The sequence below is a fragment of the Panthera pardus genome, unplaced genomic scaffold, assembly GCF_024362965.1.
Source record: "Panthera pardus isolate Hobbes unplaced genomic scaffold, ASM2436296v1 HiC_scaffold_3, whole genome shotgun sequence".
NCBI classification, from domain to species: domain Eukaryota; kingdom Metazoa; phylum Chordata; class Mammalia; order Carnivora; family Felidae; genus Panthera; species Panthera pardus.
In genome coordinates, this window is record NW_026526876.1 from 47,620,037 (window position 1) to 47,637,221 (window position 17,185).

The 17,185-nt window shown below is 36.8% G+C and overlaps 1 protein-coding gene across 1 annotated transcript in view; it reads left to right on the forward strand.

The window, feature by feature from the left end:
- BRIP1 (BRCA1 interacting helicase 1) overlaps positions 1–17,185 on the forward strand; it is a 207,588-nt gene that overhangs the window by 177,248 nt on the left and 13,155 nt on the right. Inside the window, 1 exon segment of the mRNA XM_053892318.1 lies at positions 11,532–11,614. Coding sequence (XP_053748293.1) covers positions 11,532–11,614 — 83 coding nt within the window.

Consider the following 17,185-nt stretch of genomic DNA (forward strand, 5'->3'; position numbering starts at 1 on the left):
ATAAACCTCTAGGTAAACTGACAAAAAAAGAAGCCACAAATGGTCAGTATTTGGAATAAAAGAGGTCATATTACTATATACTCTACAGATGTTAAAATGATAATATGAGGAAAAAATATATGCATACATTCAACAACTTATATGAAATAGACTAACTCCCCCAAACCCACAAAATACCAAACTCACTCAAGATGAAATAGATAACCTGAATAATCCTCTGCCTAGTAAAGAAATTTAATTTGTAGTTTGAAAAAAATCACTTTGATAGGTTCATTAATAAATATTACCAAACATTTAAAGAAGAAATAACACCAATTCCATATGATTTCTTCTAGAAAATAGACCCCTTCCCAATTCATGAGGCCAGCACTATTCTACCAAAACTAGATGAAGACAATATAAAAACAAGAAAGAGAAAAACTACAGACTAATATCTGTCATGAACTTAGATGAAAATATTTGTAACAAAATATTTACAAATTTGGTTAGATGCACAAAAATGACAAAAGAACTCTGAAAATCTTTAACAAAGGAATGAGAAAATAAGCAAAATAGTTAGAATCAACTTTTTCAAAACTGTAAATTAACCAGTTTACAGCATTCCAGGAAACATTCATGAAAATGGCCGAATCTCATTAAGAACTGTGAGTGTTATGGCATTTTCACTTGCCCAGTTCCCATTTCCCTTTCTCCTAGTTCATAATAGTTGTAAATCATGGTGAAAGCAAGCAATCTGCTAGCCACAGTGGCAGCTGGATCTTATTCCTGGAGAATTGTCATTATGGAACCTCTCTTCCATGAGACCCCATTTCTTGGAAGACCCCATTCACAAGGCTATCTTTATTTGACCTGACTAGGAGTTCACCCAGGCAATTAGTTGTTTAATTTCACAGTATCCTGAGACAGTGACTAAATTTTCCGGCAAATAATAAGCTAACTAAACAGTTTAATGGGAAAAGCTAGGAACTGAGGTCTCCATAGAGCGTTTCAAAAGTTCTCATGTATTTCTCGGACTCTAGTGGGCCATGCCTGTTTGTACAATGGTGCATATAACCAGGGATGTACACATGCTCAAGAAAGACTGAGAAGGCCCTGTGCTCTCACCTCTGGCTGTGTTGAAACAGGAAGTGAAGACTAAGGTAGAGTTGTCACCTGCCTGGCTGAGGATCGAAAGCATGTCAAAAGACATACAAAGCCTCTTGGCAAATAAGACATATATTGGTTATGGATGTTTAAGGAAAATTTTGTCTACTCATTAACTGATCACTGAGTAGATCTTGCAATGGTCACACATGATAGAATACAGACTTTAAAGAAACATTTTTTTAAAAGTCACAATAACAAAAATCCTTGAACAGAGGGAAGAATCAGAATTCTACAATTGCCACATTGTATTATTTAAAATGTACTTTTTTCAACAAAAATTATGACATGCAAAGAAAGAATGTCTGCCCCATACACATGGGAAAAAAGCAATCAATAGAATGTGTCCCTGAGGTAGTTAGTATGTAAAGCTATTTTAAATATAGTCAAAAAACTAAGGAGATTCTGTCTAAAGAACTATAAGAAACTATGAAAATGATGTCTCCCCAAATAGATTTTTTTTTTTTTTCAGTTTATTTATTTTGAGAGAGATAGAGACAGTGTAAGTGGGGAGGGGCAGAGAGAGAGAGAGAGAGAGAGAGAGAGAATCCCAAACAGGCTCCACACTGTCAGCACAGAGCCCAGCACAGGGCTTGAACTCATGAAACTGCGAGATCATGACCTGAGCTGAAACCAAGAGTCGGACGCTTAACTGAGTCACCCAGCTGCCCCTCACCAAATAGAATTTTTAAAAAGAAGGTAGAATCAATAATAAGATATAATTTTTTTAATGTTTTTTAATGTTTATTTTTGAGAGAGAGAGAAAGAGACAGAGCACGAGTTGGGGGAGGGACAGAGAGGGAGACACAGAATCCGAAGCAGGCTCCAGGCTCTGCACCGTCAGCACAGAGCCTGATGCGGGGCTCGAACCCACGAGCTGTGAGATCATGACCTGAGCCGATGTTGGACACGTAACCAACTGAGCCACCCAGATGCCCCAGAATTTTTGATGTTTATTTATTTTTAAAGGAGAGAGAGAGAGAGAAAGCGTGAGTAGGGGAGGGGCAGAGACAGAGGCAGAATCCAAAGCAGGCTCCAGGCTCTGAGCTGTCAGCACAGAGCCCAACACAGGGCTCAAACTCACAAACTGTGAGTTCATGACCTGAGCTGAAGTCAGACGCTTAAATGACTGAAGTCAGATGCTTAAATGACTGAGCCACCCAGGCTCCCCTAAGATAGAATTTGTGAAAAGAACTTAATGGAAAGGCACGTGGATGGCTCAATTGGTTAAGCGTCCAACTCTTGGTTTTGAATCAGGTCACGATCTCACAGTTCATGTGATCAATCCCTGTGTCAGGGTCTGCAATAACAGTGTGGAGCCTGCTTGGGATTCTCTCTCTCTGAAAATAAAAAAATAAAACTTAAAAAAAAGTAATGGAGATCCTGGATTTGAAAAATTCAATAACAAATGAAAAATTCATTAGAGGGACTCAACAGCAGTTTTGACCAGAAAGAAGAAAGAATCAGTTTACTTAAAGGTAAGTCAGTTGAGATTATCCAGTCTGAGTAATTGAAAACAAAGGAATGAAGAATAATGATCATTGTCACAGGGTCCTGTAGGACCCCATCAAATATACCAGTGTACACATACTGGGAGTCTTTTATTTTTTTATTTTATTTAAAAAAAAAATTTTTTTTTTAACGTTTATTTATTTTTGAGACAGAGAGAGACAGAGCATGAACGGGGGAGGGGCAGAGAGAGAGGGAGACACAGAATCGGAAGCAGGCTCCAGGCTCCGAGCCATCAGCCCAGAGCCCGACGCGGGGCTCGAACTCACGGACTGTGAGATCGTGACCTGAGCCGAAGTCAGACGCCTAACCGACTGAGCCACCCAGGCGCCCCAACTGGGAGTCTTTTAGAAGGATAGAAGAGAGAAAGGAACAGAAAGATTAGCTGAAGAAAAAAGGGCTGGAAACTTTCCAAATTTGATGGAGAACATCAAATCTAAGAACCAGCAAGTTTGAAGTAGTTAAAAATTAAAGAGATCCTTACGTAGATATGTTATTGTCAAACTGCTGAAGACAAAGAATCTAGAAAACAGGAGAGAAACAATTCCTCACATATAATATAATTATATTTATAATTATATATATTATATATGTTATATATTATATATAATTAAATATAATTATAATATAATAATATAATATAATATAATAATATAATTTCTCACATATTCCTCACATCCTCAATACTCACTAACCTTAGAATTCTTATTGGAAACTATGGCAAGCAGAAGGCAGTGGACTGACATATTTAAAGAAAAAGACTGTCAACCAAGTCTATATCTAACAAAACTATCCTTCAAAAATGAAGGAGAAAGGAAGATATTCCCAAATAAACAAAAACTGAGAATGAATCTCCAGAAAACTTGTACTACCATAAATGCTACAGGGAGTCCTTTTCAGGTTGAAATGGTGAAACACTAGGCAGTAATTCATCCATATAAAGAAATAAAGAACATCTGTAAAGGTAATTTCATAGATAAATATTAAAAAAAAAAACAATATAAATGGGGCACCTGGGTGGCTCAGTCAGTTAAACGTTTAACTTCAGCTCAGGTTATGATCTCATAGTTCGTGAGTTTGAGCCCTGAATCAAGCCTGCTTGGGATTCTCTCTCTCTTTCTCTCTCTCTGCCGCTCCTTTACCATCTCTCAAAATAAACGATATATATAAATGTATTTTTATAGCTTTTTAAATCCTATTTGTTTTTTTTAAACAACTGCATTAAAGCAATCATTTTAAATATGTGGTAATAGGCATTGTCTTGGGGCCCCCTAAACCACCACTGTTTGAGTAATTCACTAGGAGCAGGGATATACTCATCATATAGTTGCATGCATATGTAAGATCTATTACATTGAAAGAATACAAAGCAAAATCAGCAAAGAGAATAGGCACATGGGCAAAGTCAAGGGAAAACCAGGCCAAAGCTTCCAAGGCCCCTCTCTCAGTGGAGTAATACAGGACACACTTAATTCCCCAGCAGTGATTTTGGTGACATGTGTGAGATACTGCCAATTAGGAGAACTCAAAAGACTTGGCACTCAGTGTTTTTATTTGGGGCTGGTCAGATAGGCAGCCTCTGCCTAGCATTTCTCCAAAGTTTAGCCTCTTAAAAGCAAAGTGGGTGGTCAGCATCAATCACTGTTAGCATGAACATTTTAGACACAGGGAGCCCTTCTTATCCATCAATGATTGGAACCCTACTGAAACCTAAGTTCTTAAAACAACCAAAACCTACCTTGTATGCAGGCCTTCCTAGGATAAGCATTTTGGCCTCCTGTTACCTTTCTGTACAGGCGTACAATGTATAAAGATGCAATTTATATTACAGTAATAACACAGATGAAGAGGGAAGGAACAGCATTATATAGGAGTAACATTTTTGTATACTATTGAAATTGGTATTAATCCAAACTAAATTGTTATAAGTTAAGGTGTTAATTGTCCTCAAAGCAACCACAAATAAAATAATTCAAAATAATAAGAAATGACAAGATAATTAACATGATACCTAAAAATATCTATTGCATGCAGAAGAAGGCAATAATGGGAAAACAGTGGAACAAAAAAAATTAGACCTATAGAAAACAAATAGTAAAAAAAGTATTTATGAAATAACTAAGTAAATCCTGCCTTAATCTGTAGTTACATTAAATGTAAATGCATTAAACACAACAGTCAAAAAGCAAAGATTGGCAAAATGGAATTTTTTTAATGACCCATCTATATGCTGCCTGTAAGAGAAACACTCTAGTTAAAACACACACACACACACACACACACACACACACACACGGATTAAGGTAAGTGGATGGGAAAAGACATATCATGCAAACAGTAAACAAAAGAGAGCTGGTTTGCTCATACTCAGTATCAGACAAACTAGACTTTAAGATAAAAACTGTTACTAGAGACAGTAAATAGTCTATAATAATAAATTTTTCACTCCAAGAATAATATGCAACTATTAAACACATATATGCAGCTAACAAAAAGGCCCTAAATCTTCAGTAGCAAAAACTGTCAGAAATAGACAATTCAACAGTTAAATAGTTGGATACTTCATTACCCCACTTTCAATAATAGAACAATTAGAAAATCAATGAAGAATGTGAGTTTGGGGCACATGGGTGGCTTAGTTGATTAAATGTCTAGCTCTTGATTTCAGCTCAGGTCATAATCTCACAGTTTGTGAGATTGAGCCCTATGTTGGGCTCTGCTCTGACAGCATGGAACCTGTTGGGGAATCTCTCTCTCTCTCTCTGCCCCTCCCCAGCTTGCACTCTCTCTCAAAATAAATACATTTTTTTGTTTTTAATTTTTTTAATGTTTTTATTTTTGAGAGAGAGCGTGAGGGGGGGGGTGGGGCGGGGTGCAGAGAGACAGACACAGAATTGGAAGTGGGCTCCAGGCTTTGAGCTGTCAGCACAGAGTCCAACGCAAGGCTCAAACTCACCAACTACGAGATCATGACTTGAGCCAAAGTCGGATGCCTAACCGACTGAGCTAACCAGGCACCCCAACTTTTTTTGTTTTTGCTTTTGAGAGAGAGAATCCCAGGAAGGGCAGAGGGGGAGAGGGGAGAGGCAGAGAGAGCGAGAAGCGGGACCCACTCGAAGCAGGGCTCGAGCTCATCCAGAGCAGGTATCTTGCTCACCCAAAGTGGGGCTCAAGCTCACCCTATGTGGGACTTGAACTGACAAACCATGAGATCATGACCTGAACCAAAGTCAGATGCTTAATGACTGAGCCACCCAGGCACCTTAAACATTTTTTTTTAATGTGAGTCTTGAACACTTAAAACCAAGAATTACAAACCTAACGTATATCTATTACACTCCACCCTCCTCAGGTTCATGTGGCATATTCTTCAGGATAGACTATAAGTTAGGGTACAAAATAAGTCTTCAGTAAATTTTAAATGGTTAAAATCATAGAAAGTACTTTTTCTGATTTCAGTGGAATGAAACTAGAAATAATAACAGGAGGAGAAATAGGAAATTCATAAATAAGTGGAAATTAATACATTCTTAACCAATGGATCCAAGAAGAAATAAGAGAAACTAGGATGTACCTTGTGACGAATGAAAGTGAAAGCACAGTACCAAAATTTTGATAAAATGAAAGTATTGCTCAGAGAGAAATGTATACTTGTAAGTGCCTATATTTTTTAAAAAGAAAGATCTGAAATCAATGATCTAACCTCTTAACTTAAGGAATTAGAAAAAGAAGGGCAAGCAAAGCCCAAGGCCAGCAGATCAAAAAGGATAATAGATATTAGAATGGACATAAAGGAGATTGAGAATAGAAAATACAGTAGAAAAAATAAGGATAACAAAAGTTGGTTCTTTGAAAAGACCAAGAAAACTAACAACTTTTAACTAGACTGACCAAGAGAAAATAACAGAAAGAACTTAAATTACTAAAATTAGGAATGAAAGAGGGGATGTAACTACCAACCTTACAAAAACATAAAGCATTATAAAAGAACACCTTGAATAATGGATGACAGCAAATTTTATAACTTAAGGATGGGCAAATTCATAGGAAAACATAAGCTACTGCAACTGATACAATAGATATGAATAGGTCTGTAAAAGTAAAGAGATAGTAAGTAATCAGAGAACTTCCCACAAAGAAAAGCCCAGGACCAAATGGCTTCACTGATGAATTCTAGCAAATATTTAAAGAATTAACACCAGTATTTTACAAACTCTTATGAAAAATTGAAGGACAAACATATATCAACTTAGTCTATGAGGCCAGTATTGGCCTGTTACCAAAACCAAAGACGTCACAAGAAAACACAGCATTATCTTTTATGGGTATAGATGCAAAAATCCTCAACAGAGAAAGTAGAAAACTGAATCCAGCAACTTACTAAAAGGATTATACACAATGACCAAGCGGAATTTATCCTGGGAATGCAAGGTTGATTCAACATCCAGCCAATTTTGTTGGTCCAACTAAAATCAATCAATGTAATAGATTAAGTAGAATAAAATACATCTTCTCAAGATGAGGAAAACGTTTGACAATATCCAACACATTTTCATGATAAAACCCTCAAAGCAGAAATAGAAGAGCGTCTATGGCAAACCTGTAGTTAACATCTTAATGATAAAATACTGACAGATACACATTTTCACTCATATGTAGATCTTGAGAAATTTAACAGAAGACCATGGGGGAAAGGAAGGGAGAAAAAATAGTTACAAACAGAAAGGGAGGGAGGCAAACCACAAGAGACTCTTAAATACAGAGAACAAACAGGGTGGATGGGGGCTTGGGGGAGAAGGGAAAATGGGTGATGGGCATTGAGGAGGGCACTTGTTGGGGTGAGCACTGGGTGTTGTATGTAAGCCAATTTGACAATAAATTACATTCATTAAAAAAAGAAAGACTGAAACTTTGCCCCTATGTTTGATAACAGGATAAGGATGTCCACTCTCACCACTTATATTTAGTATTGTATTAGAGGTTCTACACAGGGCAATTAGGCAAGAAAAAAAGAAGAAAAATTAATTTGGATTGGAAAAGAAGTAAAATTATTTTAAAATTTGCAAATGACATGATATTCTACATGGAAATTTATATCCATAAAATATAACTAATAGAGCTAATAAACAAGTTCAGTAAGTTACAAAAGTATACAAAAATCCATCACGTTATACAATGGGAGTGAATAATCCAAAAATGAAATTAATAAACTCTACTTGCATACTGTAATAGTGTTGTGACAAATGGTAGCTACATTTGTTGTAAGCATAGTATAATGTGTAGACTTGTCAGATCACTATGTTGTAAACCTGAAACTCATGTAACACTGTGTGTCAACTATGTACTTCAATAAAAATAAATATTTTTCATTTGCAATAACGTCAAAAGATACTTAGGAGTAACTGTAACAAAAGAAGTGCAAGACCTGTACACCAAAAGCTACAAAACATTGTTGAAAGAAATTTCTAAATAAATGGAAGAATTCTGTAATGATGGATTGGAAGACTTATTGTAAAGATCGTAGCATCCCCCCAGAATGATCTGTAGAGATTCAGTGCAATCCCAGCCAAAATCCCAGCTGGATTTCTTGCAGAAATTGAGAAGCTGATTTAAAATTTATATGGAAATTGAAAGAAATCCAGAATAGTCACAAAAATTTTGAAAAAGAAGAACAAAATTGGAGAACTGACCATTCTCGATTTCAAACTTATTGCAGTGCTACAATAATTGAGACTTGTGTTGTACTGGCATAATATAGACATGTAGGACAGGGGGTAGAATTGAAAGTCCAGAAACTAACCTCCGTGTTTACAGTGAGCTTATTAGTGCCAAGACAGAGAGAGAGGAAGGTGGTGGTGGAGTAGGAGGACCCTAGGCTCCTCATGTCCCATGAACACAGCTAGATAACTACCAAATCATCCTATATACCCCAGAAAGACCCTACACCTAAAGGGAGAGAAGAGGGTACATCATAGAAGGTATACTGTGCTCCTTGCTGTTTCCTGACCATGTCAGGTAAGCTCTTGCTGCAGAGACTTTGCCCTTGCATTTCTCTCTGCTAGACACTTCCCTTCCAGATACACACACAGCTCATTCCCTTACCTGTGAAGAATCTTTGTTCAAGTAATGTTTTCTCAGGTGCTCAAAAATCACCCTATTTAAAATTTAGCACCCTCTGCCAATATTCCCTCTTCTCTTTCCCTTTTTGTTTTTCTTCCCTAGCACTTAGCATCTTTTCATATATCATATGATTTTCTTACCTCCTTGGACTGAATTGTGCCTCCTTCAAATTCATATGTTGAAGCCCTTATCCCCTACATAATGCTATTTGGAGATGAGGCCTATGGAATGTGATTAGGTTTAGATGAGGTCCTGTGGGCAGGGCCCTCATGATGGGATTAGCACCCTTATAAAAACAGACATCAGAGGACTTGATTCTTTCTCTCCTTTTCTTCTCCCTCTCTCCACCCCCACCCATGTGAGGACACAGTGAGATGGCTGACATCTGTAAGCCAAGAGGAGAGCCTTCACCAGGGAACTAAATCAGTTTGCACCTCTATCTGTTCTTCCTAGCCTCAAGAACTGTGAGAAATAAATCCCTGTTGTTTAAGCCACCACCCCCTCCTAAAAAGTGCTAAGACAATCCAATGGGGGAAAGAATAGTCTTTAACAGATGGTGCTGGGATAACTGCATATCCATATAAAAGAATGAAACTAGTCCTCTACCCCCACACCATATACAAAAGGTAACTCAAGATGGGTGAAAGACTAACAAGGTGTAAGTCTTCTTAGACTCCTTGGATTAGGCAATGGTTTCTTGCTTTTTTTTTTTTTTTTTTTTTTTTTTTTAATGTCTATTTTGAGAGGGAGAGAGCATGAGCAGGGGAAGGGCAAAGAGAGAGGGAGAGAGAATCCCAAGCAGTCTCTGTGCTATCAGAGCAGAGCCCAATACAGGGCTCACTAACTGAGAGATCATGACCTGAGTCGAAACCGAGAGTCAGACGCTGAACCTACTAAGCCACCCAGTTGCCCCTAGGAAATGGTTTCTTTCTTTTTTTTTTTTAATGTTTATTTTATTTTTGAGAAAGAGTATGAGCGGGGGAGGGGCAGAGAGAGAAGGAGACATGGAATCTGAAGCAGGCTCCAGGCTCTGAGCTGTCAGCACAGATCCCAGTGTGGGGCTCAAACTCAAGAACCTCGAGATCATGACCTGAGCCGAAGTTGGACACTTAACCGCCTGAGTCATCCAAGTACCCTGGTAGTCAATGGTTTCTTAAATATGACATCAACAGCACAAACAGCTTTAAAAATTAGATAAATTGGGCTTTGTCAAACTTTTGTTTAACTTTGTTAAAACGTTTGTTCTTCAAAGAACAATGCTAAAAAATAGAACTCACACATGTGAGAAAATGTTTGCAAATCATATGTCTAAGGGTTGTAGTATCCAGAATATATAAAGAACTCTTATAATTCAACAATGAAAAGACAAATAATGCGATTTAAAAATGGACCAATACTTTTAGTAGACATTTCTCCAAAAGAGATACACAAGCAGCCAGTATGCACATGAAAATATGTTCAACATCACTAGTTACTAGGGAAATGCAAATCAAAACCACAGTGAAATGCCACTTCGCACTTCCTAGAGTACCTTTAATGAAGAAGATGGATAATAACAAGTGTTGGTGAGGATATGGAGAAATTGGAAATCTCACACAATGCTGGCAGGAATGTAAAATTGTGCAACTGCTTCAGACAAAAGTGTTCCTCAAAAAGTTAACATTGAATTACTGTACAGCCCAGCAATTCCACTTCTGGTTGGATTCATATGAAAACTTGTACCCAAATGTTCATAGCAGCATTATTCATAATAGTCAAAAGGTGAAAACAACCCAGATGCACATTTACTTATGAATGGATAAATGCAATGGAATATTATTCAGCTAAAAAAAGGAATAAAGTACTGATACATGTGATAACAAGTAGCCTTGAAAAAACATCATGTTAACTGAAAGAATCATGTTGTATGTTGCATGATTCCGGTTATATGAAAATTTCAAAATAGGCAAATTATAGAGATAGAAAGTATGTTAGTGGTTTCCAGGGAATAGGGGGAATAATTGGATAAAGAGAGTGACTGATTGACACTGGGTTTCTTTTTGGTGAGATAAAAATGTTGTGTGATAGATAGTGGTGTAGGTTGCACAACTTTGTAAATGTACTAAAAGTCACTGAATTACACACTTCAAAATTTTTTAAATAATTTTTAAAATTAAAAAATATTTTAGCAAACCAAATTCAACAATCTATAAAAAGACTATACACCATAACAACATGTGGTTATCTTAGGAATGAAAGTCTAGGTCTGTATTTGAAATTTTGCCTGTGTGATCTACCATGTTAACAGTTTAAAGGAGAAAAACTACATGATCAAATCAATTGGTTCTTCCCAAGTTTGTTGTTTGTTTGTTTGTTTGTTTTACAAATTAAACATTCATTCATGATAAAAACTCATTAAACTAGAACAAAGTTTATCTACATAAATTCTACAACTAAAATGACATTGAAGGTAAAAAAAAAAATAATTTGTTTAGCTAAGTAAGGGTTTGTAAATATTTTCTATAAATTTTTGGCTTTCAAAATAGAATGCATATAAACATTTTTTGATGTAAGTTATCAAGAGTTGGCAAAAGGAGATTTTTAATATACCTACTTTGGTACATTGTATTGAGTTGTTTCTATAATCTTGCTCATAATAACAAGGCTTAGAGGAATATACTACTGACATCACTGATTTTTCTCAATCTTCTGTCTCACAAGAAGTCTGGCTTTTGTTTTCAAAGTTATTTGTTTGATTTTTCTCCCTATTTTTTTTAAAGGTGTATTCGACACAAAAATGATTGGGGAGCTCTTATTCTTGTGGATAATCGCTTTAGTAGTAACCCTGCACAGTATATATCTGGTAAGATTCTCAGCTGGGTTTAGAGTAAGAGTTAATAACAGTTATTGGTATTTAATAACTACTGGTTGTTGTTCTTTTTTAATGTTTATTTATTTTTGAGAGAGAGAGAGAGAGAGAGGGAGAGAGCATACAAGCCAGGGAGGGGCAGAGAGAGAGAAACTGAGACACAGAATCTGAAGCAGGCTCCAGGCTCCGAGCTGTCAGTACAGAGCCCAATGCAGGGCTCGAACTCACGAACTCATGAGATCATGACCTGAACCGAAGTCAGACGCTCAACCAACTGAACCACCCAGGCACCCCTAATAACTGCTGGTTTTAAAGAAAAAATTTGGACAGGGGCACCTGGGTGTCTCAGTTGGATAAGCATCCGACTTTGGCTCCAGTCATGATCTTGAGGTACTTGAGTTCAAGCCTGCATCAGGCTCTGCACTGGGATTGGAATTCTTTTACCCTCTATTTCTCTGAACACTTCCCACTTGCACACTCTCTCTCTTTCTCTATCTCAAAATAATCTAATAGATTATTTTTTTATTAAAAGATTTTTTATTTTTTTTTATTATTTTTTAAATATGAAATTTATTGTCAAATTGGTTTCCATACAACACCCAGTGCTCATCCCAACAGGTGCCCTCCTCAGTGCCCATCACCCACTTTTCCCTTCCCCCCATCAACCCTCAGTTTATTCTCAGTTTTCAAGAGTCTCTTATGGCTTGGCTTCCTCCCTCTCTAACTTTTTTTTTTCTTCCCCTCCCCCATGGTCTTCTGTTAAGTTTCTCAGGATCCACATAAGAGTGAAACCATATGGTATCTGTCTTTCTCTGTATAACTTATTTCACTTAGTATAACACTCTCCAGTTCCATCCATGTTGCTACAAAAGGCTATATTTCATTCTTTCTCATTGCCATGTAGTATTCCATTATGTATATAAACCACAATTTCTTTATCCATTCATCAGTTGATGGACATTTAGGCTCTTTCCACAATTTGGCTATTGTTGAAAGTGCTGCTATAAACATTGGGGTACAAGCGCCCCTATACATCAGCACTCCTGTATCTCTTGGGTAAATTCCTAACAGTGCTATTGCTGGGTCATAGGGTAGATCTATTTTTAATTTTTTGAGGAACCTCCACACTTTTCCAGAGTGACTGCACCAGTTTGCATTCCCACCAACAGTACAAGAGGGTTCCCGTTTCTCCACATCCTCTCCAGCATCTATAGTCTCCTGATTTGTTTGTTTTAGCCACTCTGACTGGCATGAGGTGATATCTCAGTATGGTTTTGATTTGTATTTCCGTGATGAGGAGTGACGCTGAGCATCTTTTCATGTGCCTGTTGGCCATCTGGATGTCTTCTTTAGAGAAGTGTCTATTCATGTCTTCTGCCCATTTCTTCACTGGATTATTTGTTTTTCAGGTGTGGACTTTGGTGAGTTCTTTATAGATTTTGGATACTAGCCCTTTGTCTGATATGTCATCTGCAAATATCTTTTCCCATTCCGTCGGTTGCCTTTTAGTTTTGTTGATTGTTTCCTTTACAAACAGCAGAAGCTTTTTATCTTGATGAGGTCCCAATAGTTCATTTTTGCTTTTAATTCCCTTGTCTTTGGAGATGTGTCAAGTAAGAAATTGCTGCGGCTGAGGTCAGAGAGGTTTTTTCCTGCTTTCTCCTCTAGGTTTTTTTTTTTTTTTTTTTTTTCAATTTTTTTTTTTAACATTTATTTATTTTTGAGAGACGGAGACAGAGCATGACTGGGGGGGGGGGGGGGCAGGCAGAGAGAGAGAGGGAGAGGGAGACACAGAATCCGAAGCAGGCTGTAGGCTCTGAGCAAGCTGTCAGCACAGAGCCTGATGTGGGGCTTGAACCCACAAACTGTGAGATCATGGCCTGAGCCGAAGTTGGATGCTCAACCGACTGAGCCACCCGGGTGACCCTTTCCTCTAGGGTTTTGATGGTTTCCTTTCTCACATTCAGGTCCTTCATCCATTTTGAGTTTATTTTTGTGAATGGTGTAAAAAAGTGGTCTAGTTTCATTCTTCTGCATGTTGCTCAAGTCCAGTCTTCCCAGCACCATTTGTTAAAGAGACTGTCTTTTTTTTTCATTGGAAATTCTTTCCTGCTTTGTCAAAGATTAGTTGTCCATACTTTTGTGGGTCCAGTTCTGGAGTCTCTATTCTATTCCATTGGTCTATGTGTCTGTTTTTGTGCCAATACCATGCTGTCTTGATGATTACAGCTTTGTAGTAGAGGCTAAAGTCTGGGATTGTGATGCCTCCCGCTTTGGTCTTCTTCAGTATTACTTTGGCTATTCAGGGTGTTTTGTGGTTCCATACAAATTTTAGGATTGCTTGTTCTAGCTTCGAGAAGAATGCTGGTGCAATTTTAACTGGGATTGCATTGAATGTGTAGATTGCTTTGGGTAGTATTGACATTTTGACAATATTTATTCTTCCAATCCATGAGCATGGAATGTGTTTCCATTTCTTTGTATCTTCTTCAGTTTCCTTCATAAGCTTTCTATAGTTTTCAGCATATAGATCTTTCACATCTTTGGTTAGGTTTATTCCTAGGTATTTTGTGGTTCTTGGTGCAATTGTGAATGGGATCAGTTTCTTTATTTGTCTTTCTGTTGCTTCATTATTGATATATAAGAATGCAACTGATTTCTGTACATTTCTTTGTATACTGTGACTTTGCTGAATTCATGTATCAGTTCTAGCAGACTTTTGGTGGAGTGTCTCGGGTTCTCCATGTATATTATCATGTCATCTGCAAAAAGTGAAAGCTTTACTTCATCTTTGCCACTTTTGATGCCTTTGATTTCCTTTTGTTGTCTGATTGCTGATGCTAGCACTTCCAACACTATGTTAAACAACAGCAGTGAGGGTGGACATCCCTGTCGTGTTCCTGATCTCGGGGAAAACTCTGAGTTTTTCCCCATTGAGGATGATATTAGCTGTGGTCTCTTCATAAATGGTTTTTATGATGTTTAAGTATTTTCCTTCTATCCTGACTTTCTCGAGGGTTTTTATTAAGAAAGGATGCTGAATTTTGTCAAATGCTTTTTCTGCATCGATTGACAGGATCATATGGTTCTTACCATTTCTTTTATTAATGTGATGTATCACATTGATTGAATTGCCAATGTTGAACCAGCCCTGCAGCCCAGGAATGAATCCCACTTGATCGGTGAATAATTCTTTTTACATGGTGTTGAATTTGATATGCTGGTATCTTGTTGAGAATTTTTGCATCCATATTCATTAGGGATGTTGGCCTGTAGTTCTCTTTTTTTGCTGGGTCTCTGTCTGGTTTGGGAGTCAAAACAATGCTGGCTTCATAGAATGAGTCTGGAAGTTTTCCTTCCCTTTCTATTTTTTGGAACAGCTTGAGAAGATAGGTATTATCTCTGCTTTAAATGTCTGGTAGAATTCTCCAGGGAAGGCATCTGGTCCTGGACTCTTATTTGTTGGGAGATTTTTGTTAACTGATTCAATTTCTTCGCTGGTTATGGGTCTGTTCAAGCTTTCTATTTCTTCCTGTTTGAGTTTTGGAAGTGTGTGTGTGGTTAGGAATTTGTCCATTTCTTCCAGGTTGTCCAGTTTGTTGGCATATTATTTTTCATAGTATTCCCTGATAATTGCTTGTATTTCTGAGGGATTGGTTGTAATAATTCCATTTTCATTCATGATTTTAGCTATTTGGTTCCTCTCCCTTTTCTTATTGAGAAGCCTCCTAGAGGTTTATCAGTTTTGTTTATTTTTTCAGAAAATCAACTCTTGGTTTCATTGACCTGGTCTGCTGGTTTTTTTAGATTCTATATTGTTTATTTCTGTTATGATCTTTATTATTTCTCTTCTGCTGGGTTTGGGGTGTCTTTGCTGTTCTGCTTCTATTTCCTTTAGGTGTGCTGGTAGATTTTGTATTTGGGATTTTTCTTGTTTCTTGAGATAGGCCTGGATTGCAATGTATTTTCCTCTCAGGACTGCCTTCGCTGCATCCCAAGGGTTTGAATTAAAAATTGAATAAATTATTTTTTATTTTTTTATTAAAAGTTTTTTTAATGTTTATTTTTAAGAGAGAGACAGTGTGCAGGCGGGAAATGGTCAGAGAGAGAGGGAGACACAGAATCGGAAGCAGGCTCCAGCCTCTGAGCTGTCAGCACAGAGCCTGACGCAGGGCTAGAACTCATGAGCCGTGAGATCATGACCTGAGCTGAATTCAGACGCCTAACCCACTGAGCCATCCAGGTGCCCCAAAATAATTGAATAAATTTTTTAAAAATTGGGGAGGGACACATTTTTAATAGATCAAATATGGAAAAAATCATATTCACAGGAAATCTAGCCTTTTAATGCTTGTGTGTTTACAAAAAAATCTTTATAGAGGAGAATCTAGTTACTAACATAGTATTAATCAGTTAGTATCCTTCAATTTTGTAGAATGTTGGATTTAATTCAGTAACAGTAATTATTTATTTATCATTATCAGGGAAAAGACTATTCACAGAAATGAATTTTCCAAAAAATAAGTTTTTACATTTAAGCACATCTCCTTTGGCTGCTTAGGATTCTTTATTCTTTCATTCTTGATTATATTGAAGATTGTTGATTGTTTTTTGTTTGTTTAGAAATGCTTCAGCTGTTATAGAGTTCATGTTAGAGCTAGTATTTTCTAAAAGGAAAAAAGCTCCACTGTAGGCCTCAAGATATAGTGAATGGCCATTTTTCCCCACTCAGATGAACAAATATTATGTGCCTATAGTATTTAGTTTGGAAATACTTGCATCTTTATTATCTTCAAAGCTAAAAAGTTCATACGACAATGATAAAAAGAGATGCAAAATTTTAAATTTGTTTCAGATAAACCACCTATGGGTATGGACTCTACTTTTTCTATTTCAGAGCCTAGTATTTGGTTTGGCATTAAAATGTATACACCTGGATTAAAGCAGCAAGTGCTGCTTTATTAGTCTTTTCTGCTCTTTCCATGTAAAGCAACCCATTGCACTTAGGGCCAGACATAACTAAAAGCAAAATGTTAAGTGCTTATGTTTAGTCAGCAGGTGGAGCTCAGATTCTTTGAGTTTTCAAAAGCAAACTGACATTTTGCACTGAAAAGGCTTTCTTTGATTACAAAAAGTTCCACACGTGAAAGAGGCGAGTATAATACTAAAATTTTTCAGTTTTAGAAAAGTTTGATTTTTAATCAGTATAATTATTTTCCCAACCAAACAAAATAAAGAACTTTAAGGGAAATCCTTCTTTAAAATATTCTTCTATGGGCACCTGGCTGGTTCAGGGTTGATCTTGGGGTTATAAGTTCAAGCTCCACATTGGATGTAGAGATTACTTAAAAATAAAATCTTTAAAAAGTTAAAAAATTAAATGGTCTTCTTGTCAAATGTTTTTCTTAACTTCAGTTAAAAAAATGCAAAATCTGAAAAGTTTTTCTTATTTGAACATCTAGTACTTCTTACCTTATATTTCAGACTTGTTGAATTTTTAAAAGATTTATTTATTTTAAAAAATGTTTTTTGTGGTTTGACTCCCTCTCAGTTTGTAACTTTTTT